Source organism: Hipposideros armiger, unplaced genomic scaffold (assembly GCF_001890085.2).
Source record: "Hipposideros armiger isolate ML-2016 unplaced genomic scaffold, ASM189008v1 scaffold_823, whole genome shotgun sequence".
NCBI lineage: Eukaryota > Metazoa > Chordata > Mammalia > Chiroptera > Hipposideridae > Hipposideros > Hipposideros armiger.
The window spans coordinates 492,751-513,225 of record NW_017732173.1 but is presented as its reverse complement, the minus strand read 5'-3'; the positions used below and the strand labels follow the sequence as shown (position 1 = coordinate 513,225).

The 20,475-nt window shown below is 33.1% G+C and overlaps 1 protein-coding gene across 3 annotated transcripts in view; it reads left to right on the top strand.

Moving 5' to 3' along the window:
- TBC1D5 (TBC1 domain family member 5) overlaps nt 1–20,475 on the top strand; it is a 447,679-nt gene that overhangs the window by 214,064 nt on the left and 213,140 nt on the right. For all 3 annotated transcript variants that reach the window (XM_019629011.1, XM_019629009.1, XM_019629010.1), the window contains exons 9-12: nt 2,253–2,341; nt 3,842–3,892; nt 3,986–4,055; nt 10,501–10,673. In XM_019629011.1, coding sequence (XP_019484556.1) covers nt 2,253–2,341; nt 3,842–3,892; nt 3,986–4,055; nt 10,501–10,673 — 383 coding nt within the window. The remainder of the gene's footprint in view (nt 1–2,252; nt 2,342–3,841; nt 3,893–3,985; nt 4,056–10,500; nt 10,674–20,475) is intronic.

Below are 20,475 nucleotides of genomic sequence, written 5' to 3'. Positions count from 1 at the left end.
AAAAAAAAAAAGAATTAACTGTAAAAAAGAGGAAACCATATACTTACCTAATCTCAATATGAGGAAGGTCTTTTTAAGCATGAAAGCAAAACAAGAAACCATAAAGGATGATTTACTGATTTGGTTATTTTAAAATACACACCTTTACTATACCATAAGTCATCAAAATTAAAAGACAAATGACAAATGGGAAAGTATTTGTAACAGAAATGACTAAGGGTTAATATCCTGAATTGGAGAAGAACTGTTACAAATCATCAGGCTAAAGGAAACACTTCATTAGGAGAAAATGGCCAATTCATTAACCAAAAATGACCAATAAAATTTTGCATGCAATCTGACTAGCATTTAAGTAAGTTCAAACAACAATTTGACTGAAATTTGACAGGATTGTTTTGAAAATACTACAGACATAGGTGAGGATTTGTGAGATGGTGATTTTTATGCTTGAAAGTGAGGGAGTTCTTTTTGAAAGGGTAGTGTAATTGTATATATCAGAGACTTTAACAAATGTCTTTACTCATTAACACAGAAATTATGCTTCTAGGTACCTTATCCTAAGGTAAAAGAAATAGGCAAAAAAACAAAACAAACAACAACCTATGGATATCTATCACACTTTTTAATGCCTTCTTTTTCTTTCTTTTGTTTTTTTCTTCCTTCCTTCCTTCCTTCCTTCTTTCCGTCCTCCCTCCCTCCCTCCCTCCTTCCCTCCCTTCTCTTTCTTTATACCATCCTCTTTTCCTTTTCTTTTTATGCTTGCTCTTATGTCATTTTCTACAATAAGTAGCTATTACTTTGATGATTAAAATTAAAATTATGGTACTTGTTTTGGGAATGACTTGAGATTATTCCAGGGGAATAAACCCCTCATGATGATTTTAAAACGTACTTAGCAACAATTAATTCCACTCTTTCTGGGTCTCTACCATGTTCTTCTAAAGGTTATTAGTCTTTTCAAGGTTTGTTTAGTAAGGAGATAGTTACCTAAAAAGATTGAAGTGAAGTGTGATGATTTGTCCTAAATCACAAGTAAATTATCAGTGGAGCGTAAATTATTTTGTAGAAATGTCATTAAGGCCTCCTAATTCAAGGCTAGAGATACCTTATAAATGAACTCTGATGAGTTTACTCTCATAATATTTTGTGTGGACAACTAAGTTTCTAGACTGTGCAGAAGCCTTTGTGACTGTCTTCCTGTCACAGTAAACCTTCCTTAATTCCACCAGCAAAAACTTCTTTCTTCTCTCTGCTTGCATATTTTATTTATTTCCTATTAAGTTTGTGTTTTGCCTTGTCTTTTTGTAAAAGATCATCCATAGTTATTAAGCAAAAGGCAAATAGCAATTTACTTACTTTTAGTGGAAAAAAAAGAGTGCAATCTATTTTTCACTTGCTAAAATATGTTTTTTGATGCTTAAGAGGAAAAAAATTTCAATTCACAAGGCAAATCACTATGTGGAATACCTTATTTCCCCATAATAATGGATCAATAGTACATTTTTATGATACCCTTTAAAGACACCTTAGTAGCTAACATGCCTTTTTGTTCCTATACATTTTCATATAATTCACAGATGAACACCAGTATAAGGAAAATGAATGGCATTGGAGAAATCATTAAATAAATTGAAAAGTAACCTTGTAGTTGAAATAGATAGGAAAAAATGTATTATAGTCTTCAGATTAAACATGTTGGAAATCATACTTTAAAAACTTCATTTTCTGTCGTACCTGCTAAAGCTTGTTTCTTTTATTATCTAACATTTCCAGCTAGCTGACTTCAGCTCTTCCTAAATCTACAGACATCCTAATTTTGAGCCATTATATAATGAAAACATTGGCTGTAATTTACTTAGGTCTACAGTTCTTAGTTGCCCTTCTTACTGTAGATCTTCACACTGTAGCTCATGATTATAATTTGCATAAATGAAATTCATATTTATGAGTACAGATCTTGAAGCAACTGACAGGTGCAAGGTTGTCTACCATGCCAATTTATTGTTTGTTGTGTCATTTAAAAGAGAATTGCTCTCCATGTTTTGAAGCAGAATATGTGCTGGGGTTGAATTTGAATCAAAGTCTAAACGTAAATAAAATCTCATTTTGTAACTTTGTTTTTATGCTTTTCTGTATAATATGGAAGCGTTGGTGGGCAGGGATCAGTTAAGTAGCATTTAACTGGGGTTATTTTGTCCACTGGTGGACTCGAAACATCCAGTCCATTCATGCCTCGTGCTCTTATGTTCCAGGGCATGCATGAGCTGTTAGCACCTATCGTCTTTATCCTCCACTGTGACCACCAAGCCTTTCTTCATGCCAGTGAGTCTGCACAACCAAGGCAAGTTTGTATAAAAGCTCCATCTCTGTTTCCATCCTTGCTGTAATCTCTTCAGCCTCAAAATCTTTTCAAGTGAAGTTACTTCTGTAAATCCTCAACATTTGGCTGATTGTTAACTCCACTTAGTAGTTGCAATCCCAGTTCAGGGAAAATTTGGAAAAATAAATGTCTTTGCAAATCTTCGATCTGTATCAAAGGAAGACACATAATTAATGGATCAAGAAGAAAGTTTTGTTGTAATGGCAGAGTGCTAAAGATTGATAGTAAGTCATTTATACCATCCTGTAATGACCCATTCTTTCACTACAAGCTGCATGGGCACCTTATCTGTGAGATACTTTCTCCTCACCAGCTTTGACTCAGTTCAGTTCATAATAGGAGAACAGTACCACCAAGAACCTCAGTCGGTAACTAAACAAAAATGATTTCTCACGCTTTTGAAACACATTAATTCGTTCTTTCCAGCAAATAACTATAGTAATTATATTTAGCTTAAGATACTTGTTAGAATTTATTTTCTAACTTAAGATACCCTCACTGATGGATGGGCCACAGAAGCAGCGAGGAAGCATCTTGGGAATGGATTGCTGCAGGTTTATAAAACTTTGTCGGGTATTCCACAGGCTAGCCCATCTAGATGCAGAAAGTAAAAAATAATTACATAGCATTTCATGTGTTTATATGATCTTTATTAATCAAATGTAGCCCTCCATTTTGTTGAACATATATTAGAGCCTTTGTTAAATTAGTTTTTGTTTACTGTATTATAGATTAGTATTTTCTAATTTCTTTTGAGTTTTTCTAATCATACTGACTTTACTAGACCTGACTACAACCATATTTTAACTGCCTTGCTTTAGTTACTCAAAAGAATGATAAGGATGAGGTTAGTTTTGGGATCCTGTTTTCAGACCAGTTTTACCTTTTTAAAAACGTGCCTGCAGCATATACTTCATAGGAACGTACAGATGATTGAAAATAGCTTTTAAATGAGTTAGACACACTTTTATAGCTGTTTCAATCCACTAAATGTAAAAGCAACTAAAATCGATTTGGAAGAGGTGCTGTCTCTGATTAATTAATGTTAAAATATAGTGAAAATAGAAGCCATTGAAAGAAAATAAATTAATGTTTTGATATGGTATATTTGACCAGTAAGTAAATGTTTTTTGTTTTGTTTTGGACAGTAAGTGATATATTGTGGAGTATTTAATTTATTCTAGGTCAGGAACATTCAAGGAATTTTTCACATTCATATTTGTTATTTGAAATAATTGGATAGTTACCTCATTGTAGGATAGACAGGCAGCTAATATGGTTTTGATCTTTGTAGAAAGGATTTCATTTGTTAATGGACTTGATCTTCTTATTGAAAAAGGCTAATGTTTTTTCATTTGCACATTATATGAAAATTGGCTGATGAGTATAGAATAAGGCAACCTTTATATATCCTTCCATTAAAAAATAACACATTTTGATTGCATGTATTGCTTTTTTAAGTGAGGAAATGAAAACTCTCTTGAACCCTGAGTATCTGGAACATGATGCCTAGTAAGTACAAAAACTTACTGTTATTTTTATTTTTTATACCATCTTCACTTTAACAAAGGTTTAACAGCATTATATTCTTTTTCTAATTTTTAGTGCGATGTTCTCACAACTTATGGAAACTGCTGAACCTTGGTTTTCTACTTTTGAGCATGATGGTCAAAAGGTAAATCATATTGTACAGATCTTTTCAATATATTTGAGGGAACAAATAATTTCAATAACAGCATATAATCAGAGAATAAAAGCCATTATTATTTCTATAAAAAATATAAAAATACTCATGGAATAAGATTGAACTGAGGTTCTAAACCATATCTCTGATGATATTGGCAAATATACATAAATAATATAAAAATTATATATAAATAAATAGAAACTTCTTTTGTACATGTGCATAATAATGTAGTATAACTTCTTACTTAAAGATTATTATAAATTTTTAATAAGTGCATTTTTCTATTTAATCTGTTGCTATCCTAGTGAGTTTATTAATACATTGTTAACTGAAATGCATAAGCTCTGTGTCAAATAGGTTTTTTTGCTTTTACCAATGCGTGACTATTAAATTTACACATTTAGCATCAATACTATTTATCCTTACTCTCTCTTATTTTTCAACTGTAATTTTTACTGTGATATATAATTAACATACCTTAACATTCACCTTTTTAAAGTATATACTTCCGTAGGTTTTAGTATAGTCACAAGAATGTGCAAATGTCCCCACATCTAATTCCAGAACGTTTTCATCATCCCTGAAGGAAGTTTCCCATACCAGTACCTTCCCATTTCTTCTTCCCCAGAGCCTCTGATACCACTACTCTACTTTTGATTTCTATTTACTTGCCTATTCTGGACATTTAATATGAATGGAATTATACACTATGTGGCCTTGTGTGTATGGCTTCTTTCACTTAGCATAATGTTTTCAAGGTTTATCCATGTTGTAGTATGTTTCAGTACTTCATTCCTTTTAATGGCTGAATAATACTCCATTGTGTGGATATACCACATTTTGCCTATCTATATATCAGTTGATGGACATTTGGGTTTTTTTCACTTTTTGCTTGCTGTGTGAACATTTATGTACAAACTTTTGTGTGAACATAAGTTTTCAGTTCTCTTGGCATATCTCTAGGAGTGCAATTATCTCATTTTAAACACACATATATGCAATCTTAGACATCATTATTTTTCATTATTATTACTCAATATTAGAAAAATTGCATTCTAACAAAGGATGTTAAGAGTTTGGGGCATATTATTTTTTATATGATTTCTTTCTTTTATATTGGTGTAATTGATTGCATTCTGGTTAGAAACCATGTATTACTTAGTCACTTCATTCCATCTCTTAAAAAATGAAACTGGTTAACGAATGCTTTTTATGCCTTTGGTCAAGGTCAGGGCAAAATACTGCCTGTAAGCCAATTTGGCCTGCCATCTGTTTTTGTACAGCTTATGACTTAAAAAGGCTTTTACATTATTAAGTGGCTGAAAAAAAATAGGAAAAGAAGAATAATATATGTAACATGTGAAAATAATATGGAATTCAGTGTCCCTGCCTATAAAAGAAGTTTCACTGGGATATAGCCATGCCTGTGTGTTTACTTATTGCCTGTGACTGCTTGCTCAATTTCAACAGCAGAGAATAGTTGCAACACAGACTGTATGACCTATCAAGCCTAAAATATTTACTGTCTGGCTCTTTACAGAGATAGCTTGCCGACCCCTAGCCTAGGTGATAAAATCTTCTTGCAGCAATATATAAACATGATACATTCTGTAATAGTTATTAAAGGTGAAACTTGCTGTCACCATATGTGATGAAATGCATTATGTTTTGGAACAATAACTTTATATTCTCGACAAGTGATTTGATGAAGTCATAGACTTATGTGAACATCAAAAATTTGAGCAGAGAATATTTGAATACGTTTAAAACAGGCACCGTTGGGCCGGCCGAATGGCTCAGTTGGTTAAGAGCTCGCTCAAGAGTTTGAGCTCTGAGCAACAGCGGTTCGAGGCCAGCCCGAGCTGAGCAGCCGCTAAGCTGCCAATAGGTAGCAGGATGGCTCAGCTAAAAAAATAAATAAATAAATAAATAAATAAATAAATAAAAATAAAACAGGCACCGTGATTATTTCAAGCAGTGGTCATTTTGTATTTTATAACTTATTCACAGTATCTGAGAAACTGAATGATAAAAATGTGAGGGTTACCATTTTTCAGTTTTACGTGTTCATGTTGATATCACTGAGTCAAGTTCATAAAATGGCTAAGACAACATAAAGACGTTCATTTTATCAAAGAACACATGGATGTGACCTCTGAACATTTATATTAATTGCTTGCCTATGTAATGGATAATATATTCCTACAATGCATGTCTAGTGAATCACTTTTTTAATTCTCCCCTTTTTATTCTATTTCATGATTCTATCACGTTTTAAAAAGAAGTTCAAGAAATTAATATACCACTCTCTCATTCAGTTCTTCTGGTTCCTTTGGAAATTCATTTATATCAGTATGCATGATGCCTATTTCAGCAGACATATTTTTCATAAGACTTCCTTGATGAAGAAAGCAGCGCATTGGTTTACGTAATGGCATAAAATCATTATGTCGTTGCATGCCTATAACAGTTTGTGGACTGGTTCTGATCTGTAGAACCCATTTTGAGTACTGCTTAAAAAATGGTGGAAAAAGATTTTCTAGTTTTATTGGTAGTTGTAGCTTTCCCATTTGTTAAATGCAAATAACATTCTTTATTATGATAAGACATCCTGATGATAAGGAAGTATTTTACACTAACTCGAGCTTCTCTTTTGATTTTACTGTTTAGCACTTAAGTGACCTTGAACATCACTTTTGAGTTTCTTAAATTTAAGAGATTTCATTATAAGTACTCTGCACAGGGGAAATCTTTTCAAACTATAGTTTATATATAAGCCTTAGACTACACATGAGTTTCTATTAAGCATTTGAAAAATGTACTACATATGCAATTGCTTTAATGACAGCTCATTCTATTCAAACTAGAAATTGATTACATGATTTCATTAAGCTAAACATTTTTAAACAGGTTGATTTAGGATCAGTTCTCTCCAGTGATTGTATCTCTGTAGAAGTGTGTATATTCAAGACCTTGAGAAGAAGACAAGATATAGTGATCTGTTTTCCGTGTGATTGTTAGAAACCCTGTCTGAGCTCAATGCCACCACCCAAGACTGGTATTAATATTTAGCCACACAAGGTTCTTCAGTAAAGGAAAAACTCCATGACCAAAATACATAAAATGTTAATTGCTTGTTTTTTAAAGGAAATTTAGCTTCAGAGTAAACAGTATCTTTTGAATGTGAATAGTACCTTACAATTAACATGAATTCCAAAATAAAATCATTTCAGTTTAATATCAGTAGGAAAATAATTTAACAAGAATTAAAATCTTTTTTAATTTGAATGGAATATGAGATATTACAAAATCAGAAAAATGTGTCTTGGATATATTATTTTTATAATAAATGACAACAGTGCAGAGGTTTCCTTTTCTCATGTTTATATACATTAACACAAATTAATTGAATCATAAAAATTAATATGGATTTATATCCCTCAGACCTAAAGACACTAGGGCACACAGTGTAGGAGGTACAAAGGACTGAATTCCTTTTTTTTCCCCTTTTATTTATTTATTTTTTATTAGTTTCAGGTATACAAAACAACATAGTGATTAGACATTATATACCTCACAAAGTGATAACCTCAGTAAGTCTATTACCCATCTGACACTGTACATAGTTATTACAATATTATTGACTATATTCCCCATGCTGTTCTTTTTACATCCCATGACTATTATTTTTAATTATAGTTGACATTCAATATTACTTTATATTAGTTTCAGGTGTAGTGGTTAGATATTTATATAATTTATGAAGTGATCCCCCCAATAAGTCTATAGTACCCACCTGACACTATACATAGTTTTTACAATATTATTGACTGTATTCCCCATACTGTACTTTACATCCCCATGACTATTGTGTAACTACCAATTTGTACTTCTTAATCCTTTCACCTTACTCACCCATCTCCCTAACCCCCATCCCAGCTAGTAACCATCTTCAGTATCTATGAGTCTGTTTTTGTTTTGTTTGTTTGTTTATTCTGTTCTTTAGATTCCACACATAAGTGAGATCATATGGTATTTGTCTTTCTCAGTCTGACTTATTTCACTTAACATAATACCTCTAGATCCATCCATGTTGTAGCAAATGGTAAGATTTCATTTTTTTTATGACAGTAATGCTCCATTGTATAAATGTACCACAATTTTTTATCCAGTTGTCTATTGATGGGTATTTTGGTTGTTTTCGTATCTTGGCTATTGTAAATAGTCCTGTAATGAAATAGGGATGCATATAACTTTTCGAATTAGTGTTTTGGATTTCTTTGGATAAATACCCAGAAGTGGAATTGCTGGCTCCTAAAGTAGTTCTATTTTTAATTTTTTGAGGAACCTCCATACTGTTTTCCACAGCAGCTGCACCAATTTATAATCCAACCATCAGTGCCCAAGGATTCCCTTTTCTCCACATCTTCGCCAGCACTTGTTTGTTGATTTATTGATGATAGCCATTCTGACAGGAGTGAGGTGATGTCTCATTGTGGTTTTTATTTGCATTTTTCTGATGATAGGACTGCATTTCTTTTTAAGACTTGAAATGATCCTGGAAAGACAGATGGAGCTCCTTCCAGGAAATCTTTCCTCACACCAGCACATGTTCCTCCTCTCCTCTGCTTTCTGCCAGCCTGGTTAGCCCCGGCTTTCATGTGGAATTCTAAGTTATTTTCTGTGTGGTCGTCCCCTCCAGACATGAGGGCAAGAGCTTTACTGTCATTGTCATTGTGCTCCTCAACATGGTCCAGTGGTGGAAAAATAATGTGCTTCTTGAAGATCTCGCAGTTTAGGAGGCAGAAACATAGAAAAGGATACTGTGGAAATATAGAAGAAGATAATGAAACAGGATCTGGCACTTGAGCCAGATCTTTAAATATACTTGGGAGCTCCTCAGTGGAAATACTGGGGAGGGGATATTCTAGGTAAAGAATGGCGTCCCCGGGATCCCTGGAAGTGAGAGTTGAGGCCGGCCAGATGATGAAAGGCCTTATTGACCTGGCTGAAGAATTTGGGATGTTGTTTTATCCCCGAGTGGAAATGATGAAGAGCTATTAAAAATGTTTAAGGAGGGCAATTTGGCATAATCTAATATCTGCTTCAGGTGGATTACCAGGCATTGTGGAAGGTAGATTTAAAAGCAGACCAGTTAGGAGTAAAGAAATGGTTAGGACCCCAAATCAGGTTGTCCAGAGGGCTGCAGGAGAGGAGACATGTAAGAGCCCCCTGAGTGGTTCTGAGAAGCTAACATTGGCAAAGTAGATGTTCTTATTGGAGGATGGGTTGAGGGAGGTGTGCGGAAAGGACGAAGGTGTGTTTGAGCAGAGGATGATGAACTTAGCTGTGGGCCTGATGAATTAGAGGCCCTTTTGGCAATCTGAGATTCCTGGCCAACGTTTGAATGTATGAGAGGCACTTGAGAGAGCTCTAGGTTATGAATACAGATTGAGGCTTTGGAAAATGGGTTTTGATGGAAGCACTGTAGATGACTGAGGTCACTCAGGGAATTGCATATAAGTAGAGAATAAACCTAAGACCAAACTGTGTGAAAAAGCAACAATTTATGCAGCAGAAACAAGAATTTGAGCTAGAGAAGTAGATTGAGGATGAGTACTAAGTAGACAATCACGAGAGTGATGCTATAAATCCCAGTTATGAAGAGAGGTAGAAACTGAAGACAACATCAGAAGGAAAGTCAGAAATATGTTAATACATTTGAGGAAGTCACCAGATTTGAAGCTATAGCTGAAGCGTAAATATGAAAGCATTATAAGGAGTTACAGATACATCTTTCTTAATATGGACATGGGATGGCAAGAGAAGTTGTAGTAGTCTCACATAAATTGTTTTTGTTTTTAAGTCAGCTATGCTTTTAGTCTGGAGAGTTTTAAAACCTTTTCTACTCAGCTATCTATATGGATCAAAGGACAGTTAGAGAACATCTTATTTTCTAGTACTAGTTTCCTTTATTTTCTGACTTTTTTATAGTTTGGAGAGCTCAGATTAAAACAGTTTTCCTGTACTGTTTTTTTGGTTAAGTTTTATGCCACAGGAAATATATTTTCATCAGAGTAGCCCATTTAGGCACTGTGGCTGATTAGACAAACTGACCATGGACAAATAGACCAGTGGCTACCACTACCTCTAGCCAAAATTATCTTGTTTTCCATAATGTCACCAGAGAAAATGGTCAAGGGAATACAGGTAGAAAATATTTTAGAAGGTATTTCCTTGCCTTTACTTTGAGCAAAATCATCTATGTAATAATGACTAGCATATGATTCCACATTATAAGCATTTCTCATAAGATGATTATAGTGGTTGCTTCTTATTTAAACTTCCATTGATAAATGTATGCAAGAATTATGTCCATATATTTGTTAATTTCATAGTGAAATAACACATGTTCCCTTTTTCCTATTTTCAGGGGAAAGAAACACTGATGCCTCCCATCCCCTTTGCTAGACCACAGGATTTAGGGCCCACAATTGCTATTGTTACTAAAGTCAACCATATCCAGGATCATCTACTGAAGAAGCATGATATTGAGCTTTACATGCACTTGAACAGACTGGAAATTGCACCGCAGATATATGGGTTGTAAGTATGGAAGTTTAAATTTCAGCTACATTATGATTTATGATGGTTTCTGTATGTCTCAGAGAACAGGAACTATTCCAGCTCCGTTTCATATCTCTTTTGTGTCCTACGTGCCAGGCTCTGTGCTCATGACTTTCACATATGACATTTCATCTAATACTCCCACCAAGCCTGTTAACTGCATGTTACCCTTTTGTTATGGAGGAAGAAATGAAGGCCTACACTAAGTTTACACATATTAAGCAGTGAAGTTAGAATTCAGATCCAAGCAGGATTGGCTCCACAATCTGCAGAGTCTGGTGCAAAATAAAAATGAATTGCCCCTTTCAAAAAAAATAATAGTAAGAATTTCAAGATGGCGATAGCAGATCATTAAATGAAGCATTTTAAGAAGCACAGAGTTGCATAGGTCATACATAGATAAAGCCAGCTCTGAACCCAAACAATCCTTTAAGATATCCTTGTCCAATCGTTCTTTCTTTCTTTCTTTTTTTAATTAAAGTTTATAGGGGTGACAGTGCTTAGTAAAGTTACATAGGTTTCAGGGAGTACAATTCTGTAATATATCATCTATATATCACATTGTGTGTTCTTTCCATTTTATTGTGTGATCTTCTGCTTGGCCCTCAGAAGTGCATTTTGAAAAGTAAGATCAATGTTCCTCACAGTGAACATAATATGTTAATCTTCTTCAGCCACACAACCTCTGTAACATGCTATAATAGCAGAAGAATAGGGAGACAGTCACTCCTTAGGGGCCGTGAGTGTGTGCATGTGTGTGTGTGCATGTCTGTGCGCGCATTCATTCAGTGGCTTATCAGTTGAGTAGGCAAATTATAAAGATAGCGGTTTTAATAAATATGAATTAGTTGAGTGTACTACAGACAACAAAAGGACCCTTTATATTGAGACAATAGAACATTTATGTCTTGTGCTGGGCAGTTCCTTGGTAGATATTTTCCACAAGCCCCATCTCTCAGTAGGTAGAACATGGAAAATTGAAAAGATATCATTGATCTACATAGTAGATACTCAATAAATATGAATTCACTATTCAAATTACAGAGAATCTCAAATAAGTCAAAGGTTTACGACCAGAACAGAGGCCTATTTATTTAGTCCAAAGAGAAGATTATCAATGAGTGTTTTCTTTGTAGTCTTGTGTTACACAGAGTCTTTCACTAAAAATAATTCAGTTGACTTTCTTCTCTGGAACCCCTGATAAGTTATTGAACACTGTCTGCTTTTCTATTTTTTAATGACACTTGTTTTCATTTCTGTGACTTAAGCTTAACTTCATTATTGAGAGCAGTTCCATCATTCCCACTGGAAATGAGAAAGTAGTGGATAACGTGGGTATTGGGCAGTACTGTAGGTTTACACTTATAAGTCTGGCTAGTATGTTTGTGTTTATAGATGTAAAAATTTATTTTAAAATGGCTAGTGGCAAGGGTAGAGTTAAATTCTGTATCCCTTTCTCCTATACATTCAAAGAATTGGTTTATTCAAATACAAAAGCCTATTTTACACCCTCAGAAATTGTTTGCTAAAGTCTAGAAATTGGTCTTAAATATTGGGGAAAGAAATTAATGTTGGACATGTTTATTATGTTTTTGAAATGCTTTATTATTTGTTATCTTTTTGTCCCAGCTGGTGCTTTACATTGCAGTGGTAGTGGATGGACGTGGGTACAATGGCTTCTAACCATTGTGCTCCAATTCCCTTTCCAGACATTGGTTTCCATCAGCTTTCTCTTCATCATAAGCATTCATAGAGCTTCTTTGACATCTGACTAGTACCTCCCCCGGAAAAATTCCATGATCCATGATGTAATGACTCTTAATTCTTTCAGCTTTGTTTTTTAGCGATATTAACAATACCAAGACTTGCAGTGACCATAGCTAACTTATTTATCCCACTATTTTTTGTGTAAAATCTCATCTACATTATGTAAAAATACATATATTTTAAAAATCTTTGAAAGCGTCACTCATTCTCTTAATTGGTCTGTACTATGTTTTATAGGACAAAGATTTTACTTACTCATTTCATTTATTAAATTTTATTTTATTTTTTTATTTGTGGGGCATGACAGGTCACTGTGGTTTTATTTTCCTGTCTTTGTGCTATCGAGTAAGCTATACTTCTCCACTGCATATTTCCTGTTGATAACTGTTAAATCTTTGGGGCCAAAGAATAATAGTAATACAATACAAAATAGCTGTTAGAAGCACAGACTTTGAAATTAAGTGGACTTGTTTACCCATTTTGAGCCTTGGTTTCTTCATCTGTGAAATGGAGACTAAAAATAATTGTACCTACTTCATAGGGAATTAAATCATAATGTACAAACATCATAGTGCTTAGTATGTAATAAACATTAATTATATGTTTGTCAATGCTTTTGTTATCATTATCTGCCATTACCATTACTTAATCAGAATATCATGGCTCTGTGACTGTGGTGAATTATGTGATTCATGAACGCTTCCAGTTCTGGCTTTGGTTTTCTATGTTTTCTTCACTAAAGCTTATGGTCTTGTAAGTTATGGACACATAATAGCCATGCTTTAGATCAATGCTTCTGAAGAGGTTGTATAGAAGTTTAATGTAAACTTTTAGAAACAGATCATAGCAGTTTGGCACAATTTTATGTCCTTGACCCTAATAAATATTGTAGGTCCATATCTCATTTAAACGAATTGAAATACTTTGTTTTATATCATACAAGTAATATAAATCTAAATAATTGCTAATGCTACTGTCTGTTCCTGTTGGAAGAAAGTTGGTAACTTAGGCTTATGTTCAATATTAATACTTGAAAATAATTAGTTACAGCTTGAGTAAATTATCTTCAAGTGGACAAATATAAAATAGTCAATTTTCAGTTAATAAAACCTGCTCTTCCTCAGTGGACAAATATAAAATAGTCAATTTTCAGTTAATAAAACCTACTCTTTCTCAGAATGGCATCGGAACCCATAATTATATTATCTAAAGTGTGCCTTTGCATGCCAACTTTTTTTTTATAGAATTTTTATTTTCAAAGAAAAATATTTTCTTATATACTAAAATGTTCTAACAAAATTAGAAAACAATACAACAAAAATGTCAATAATGAATTCACCAAGGGAAAAATGTTATCAATAAAATTATATAAAATGGGGAGTAAATCATAAATTATGTTTACATGATACAGAAAGTGTTAGCAAAATGAAATTATACTCCATTTGAGTCCAGGTTTCTAATTTTAGTAAATCTTTAGCAGTTGCATGGTACATTAAAATTTATTTAAATCTGCTTTCTAATATGCTTATAATTATCACTAAGAAAAAGATTTTGCAATTCATTTTTTAAAGTAGTTTTTGTTTTTGTTTTTGTAAGAGAATATATTTGAAAGTCTCCTGATGTAGCAGATGTGCCATATGTAAACAATTGGTTGCATTTTGCTAATGCATTTATTTAACAAAATTAGAATTAATAATTAGAATAAAAATGTTAATTGCACTAACATTGGTTAAAGTCACTTCAAATTAGCTTTTCTTAATTTTAAATAAATTAATATTTATATTGAAATATGGGACTAAGTACCCATGATCTTGAATGCTATATAATAACTTGCTTATTAATTATATTTTATGTGTATAAGTGCTTTATTTGCTGGATAATATTGGTTGGCTTTTCTATTAGGAAATGTTAAATCAACTTGCTATTTAGGTTAAAAAAAGTTATTTTGAAATTAAATATTCAATACTTTGTAAGTGGTATTATAAAGTAATAGTTCCTAAAAGTAATTTACACTGTGTTTTTCATTAACTTTACGAAAGATTACTCCTGTTTCACTTAGAATGAAGTTTCTCTTGCTTTAATTCCAATCATTAACATCTCGAGTTGTCTTTTGTTTGCCAGTTATTGGTGAGTATTAGACTTTCTAAAAATTGAGTTAGATAGGGGCCTATCAATGCACGCTAATTTCCAAAGCAAAACATTGATGACATTATTTCCAACTTGACAAGGTAATTTCTAAGAGTTTTTTTGTTTTGTTTTGCTTTTTTGATATCTTTGTTTTTACTATGAGAACAAGAATTTCCTTTTATTTTATCACTTTGGGATTATTTTTGTGCAAAAGCCTCTAAAATATTAGTGTTATGATTCTATCCCTGAGTACATACTTGTTATGAGTTCAAAAGACTCTTAATCATAACAAGTTCAATATAAATATTCAATATTGTTTTCACTTGATACTATAATACTGTTTTCTAAAAAGACCAAAAATTAAAGTTTAAAAATAACAGTTTTTGCTAGACCAGAGTAACTGTGTTTTATTATCACCCTTAAATATATTGAATCTGTATATTTTTGACTACATGTTATACTTTGATATAAATAGAATACATAATAAGCATCTGTGGGATATGCAATTAATGTCACTTTTGAGGAAAGACCCTCATTACACACTTGGGCTTTGGCATTCTTAAATTATGAGCTCTTTACAACACTCATGGGATAAATTCTGTATCTCCCAAATGTTTATTATACATCTTACATTTCCCTTATTTTCTATTTTCTGGATTTGCAGTTGTTTCACTGTGGTGGTTTATAGGAATTTAATTGGGGAGATTATTGATTATTGATAAATAGTCTGCTAAATTTTGTGATATAATTTTAAAATATTTATAAAACAATGTATTTGTTCTAACACATGTCACAGGGTAATTATGTATGACTACTAAGTGTTTTGAACCTGTATTTGAAATATAAACATATTGTAAAAAATATAACTCTCAGTCATTAAAGTCGGTATAATTACCCACCTTAAAAATTCTCTCAACAGTTTAAGCAAAAAGCTTCCTATTCTGAACGCAGTTAATGATTGAAATATGCTTTTATTTTCAGTGAGCTTTCTTACATGTTAAATGTAAAAAACAGAATGAGGGATTAGGAGGTGAAGACCCAATGATACTTTGTCATACACCACTGTGTATTCCCCCAGAATTACTCCCTTTGAAAAGGCAGGTTATTTTCCCTTCTTTATGAAGAATTATAATGATTAAGAATTATAGAGAAGAATAATAAATTATTTGAAATAATGATTAATACTTGTTAATATTTGTTGAGTGTTTTCTGTGGGCTAGGCATTATACTAATGGATGTGCATGGATTGTCTTATTTATCCTCATAACACATTGGGGTAGGTACTTTTATTTTCTCCATTTTTTAGATGAGGAAATTAAGGCTTATAAAGACTATTTAGATGGACCAGCTACCAAGAATTTGAGCCAGGCTTTGAACTGTTAAGCCTACACGCACACTAATTTGACTACATTTGTGAACATGGTAGAAAATTAAGGTGCCCACAGGGACTATGTCAGATTGGACCATGAACCAAACTCAGGTTGACCAGATAAGTCAAAACAAAACAAAACAAACAAACAGGCAGATAGAAGGCCTGGAATCAGAAGAGTCTTGTTAGTAGTGATCAAAAGCCATACTGGTAGGGAAGAAATGGAAAATCAAGGGCAATGGAGAGACCAGGCCCACAGCCATGCCAAGAATTAGGGATAAAAAGAGCTCAGGACCCTCCACATAGAGGTGCCAGCAGCAGAAGTATAGCTAAAATAAGTCATTGCCTAAGCCCTAACTCTTGTCTAGATCCAATAGAGTAAGTCCTTACTTAACATTGTCAGTAGGTTCTTAAAAATGGGGACGTTAAGCAAAACGACAGGTAACAAAAAGAACTTACTGTAGGCTAATTGATATAAGCAAGAGTTAATTTCCTACGGCATATTTCTGGTCACAAAAACATCACCAAACTTCTAAATACAGACCCCAAACACTTCTAATATTGAACATTCAAAGAAACATGAGTTATTCATACATTTAAGAAAGATGAATAAAAACGAGAAAATTAGGGGCGGCGGGTTAGCTCAAGTGGTTAGAGTGCAGGCTCATAACACCAAGGTTGCCGGTTTGATTCCCACATGGGCCAAGGAGCTGTGCCCTCCACAACTAGATTGAAGACAACTACTTGAAACTACTTGACTTGAAGCTGATGGGTCCTGGTAAAACACACTGTTCCCCAATAAAATTTCTTTAAAAAAAATTATTTTCCATCCCACTTATTCCAGTTCAGGTGGCCGGAGCCTACCCTGCTAGCTCAGGGCACAGGTGGGAATAACCCTGGGAAGGATGCCCTTTGATCACAGGGCCACTGAGACACATACAGCCACAGTTACTCAGAGTGGGAGAATTTAGACATACCAGTTCACCTAATGTGCACATCTTTGGGATGTGGGAGGAAAATGGAGTACCCAGAGGAAACCCATGCAGACATTGGGAAACATACACATTCTACACAGTCAGTGACTCTGGCTGGGAATTGATTTTTTTTTTCTCATCAACATAATGAAATGACATGAAGCAAACGATGTTATTCAAGGACCTGCTGTACTCACCTTATTTAGGTAGGGCTGCTGGATAGAAAAATCAGGAAGTGGGGAGGGGTAGGAGTGGTTCTGTTACCTTAAACTTGACCTATAAAAAGAGTTAACTGATGAGATGGAAGAAGCAGACTCTGTACTGACAAAGTAATCATGAATTTTAAGATAAACAAAGGCTGCACCCAGTCACATATGCACAAGGTTAGGAAAGGTGCCATCCACATGCCTTTCTGGGGAAGCATAAACTCTCCCCACTGGAAGGTGAATAAAAATTAATAACTCAAGCAAGAGGAAAGCAGGTCTTAAAGGACTGTTCAAAAGCAATGTGACCAGTAAGATATGGTTAGGGGTCTATAACTGAATGCAATTGTCAAAAATAATAATCTGAAAAACAGTATTTGGATATTAGATCTATTTAAATCTGGTGAATCATTCAAAGTGGGAAAGAAGTATAAAAGTTTACCTTATTCACTAGCACACATGGAGGAAATCAAATATACTATTTTACTGATGTTTCTAATCACGTAATTTTTTGTTTTATGAAATTCCTGTGAAATAGTATCTATGCAATAGGACTATGAGGATTAAATGAAAAATCAGGTAGAACACAGTACTTAGCACGTTGTAAACACTCAGTAAAATGTTCATTGTTTCTAACTTTTATGTGCCTGACTCATAAGTCTCACTAAGTAGTAATAACAACAAGAGTGCTTGCTTACAAAGGAAGCTCGAACAAGATGACAAATAACACTGTCAAACATTAGGTGTGACACTATATAAATGCTTTAAGTTCTCCCAATAAAAGACAGAGATTCTCTATTGGTTTATAGACAAAGACCACCTCTCTGCTACTTAAAAGAGACATCTAAAATAAATTGATATGGCTTGATAAAAGGAATACAGAAATGGCAATAGTAATATAAAAAAATATGTACTTTGAAATCAAAGCATTGAAAGAGTATTATTTATTAATTAAACATTCAATTATAATAGCCTTGAATTTTAGTAAGATCTGTAACAACAATGAGTTTGCCTGTTTTGCTCATTAACATACGTTTTATAAATGCCTTCTTATCAGAACCTGGTACATAGTAAGCATTCAGTAAATATTTTTGAATGCATGGATGAATGGGGAGGAGGTAAAAATAAAGGAAGGAAAGATCACAAACCAATTATATAAGGAACTGATTATTCAAAATATCAAAATTTTGCAAAATTTTCTATTATGAGGAACATCAACTAGTATTAAAAAATTAAAATTCTAAATAATTAATAGAAAAATATACAATATATTACCAATCTTCCAATGACCATGGATTTTCTAAGAAAAATAGCAGTGGAAGACATTTTAGGGGGTAAGTTTGAAATTTGACTACCCCAAAATTTCATTCCAATATAATTTAATGCAAAGACAAATGTGTTTTTTTTAAAAACTGCAACATATATAAAAAATTTTGTATTCTTTGCATATAATAAACCCTTAAAACTAGTAAGAAGTCACTTAACCATATAGTGGAAAAATAAAGTGAACCAACAATGCATTGGAAAAATATAACAATTGCCAATAAAAATACTGAAAAGGGCAAATATTGAAACATTCAAATTAAGTAACAAAATATAATTCTCATTTAGATTGATAAAGATTAGATAAAATTTTACTCAATGCTGTTATAATCAATTTGAGATACAATTGGGAATGTGAGTCAATTGTCTGATAAACTTGGGTTCCTTTACTCATGATTCCACTTTTAAGCATATAAACATCTTCAGAGAATTAAGGAGCAGAGGTCTGTGTTTAAAGATGTTCATCAGAGTGTTGTTTGTGACATGAAATGGGAACTAATACATTCCTAATAATAAAGGAAATAATAGGGCAAATAAATCCATCTGATGCAATATTATGCCATAATTTAAGTGATGTATTTGTGGACTATGTAATCCCAAAACATGATTCTTATGATATATTCTAAGTGAAAAATTAGGAAGCAAGACCACATATAATCTATTTTTCTAGTATTAACAATTGTGTGTGTTTTAATATGTATATGTTTTAATATGACTGGAAGCATTGATAACAGTGGTTATCTCAGGGAATAATGAATCATGTTTATTTTCTTTATACTTTTTTTAACTTTCTCAGTTGTCTCTATTGATCATAAATTGATTTTATAAGATAAAAAATATGGGGGCAAAAATAAGAATATACTCAATCACTGTTATTGAGCACATATGTCAACATCCTGAAAAGTAAAACACTTTGAAGATGTATGTGAACCATTATCAGTAATCTTTGAGGAGTTTCGGAAAATGGAGGACATGGCAAGAATGCTTAATATGAAAAATATTCTGTTTTAACATCTACGATGTTAAATGTAAATCAAGTGTATTTACCTCAATCTCTGACAATATTGTAGAACTTTAAAAAAATAATTACAATTTCTTAGAAAGAATTGTTTTTATATGGGACTATCATGCTCACCAGAACAATTTGGACAAGAACTGCTTTTTCTTTTTGGTCAAATTACCAGTTTAGAGAAAAATTTTGACTAAATATTTTATTTCACCATTTTTCTGTAATAGTCTTTTGCCCAAAATGGAAAACTTGTAAACTGGTGGTACTACATTTAGGCTTGAAATGTAGCTTTATGTAAGAATATGGATGAGTGTGTTGTGGCCCTGGTGGAGTGAGGTATCTGGTAGGTATGCCATAGGGCTTTATCGTTGGCCCTGCACAGAATCCTAGCATTTCAGGGTCTTGAAGACCACTCTCTTAGTTAATCATTAAATGATTCAATCTCATTTGTGTAACATTCATATTAAATAATTGAATACACAACTTAATCAATCCCTTCTTGGTGAGTTTGGTAACCTTACAGACAGCTTATTTCATGGCAGATTTCATTCACCTCTCTACCAATACCCAGTATAATGTAACAAATATTTTAATTCCTAATAAATGTTAAGCATTTGTTTATAAGAACCTCACAATATTGTGTAGAGAGAAAAAAGAGGTTTGAAATATATAGACTTAGGTGAAGTCATGGCTGTAATACTTACCCTACTTCCTATTTAAGTTACGTCTAGGTAGTCAGAATAGACACTGTACTGGATAGTCTAGTATTATACAATATATGTGTAAACGTTATTTTGATATAATCTAATAATTATAACAGAATCATGCACAACCTGCATCACAAATGCATTTGGCTGCAAGTAAGAAACTCAACTAGCAGTGGCCTGAACAAAATGGCCATTTGTTATTTTTTGGTTATTTTTCCTAAAATTAACAACTCTAGAGGTAGGCAGCCGCTGGCAGTGGTGACTTTATAATATTGAGACCTGTAGATTCTCTTGGCCTTACT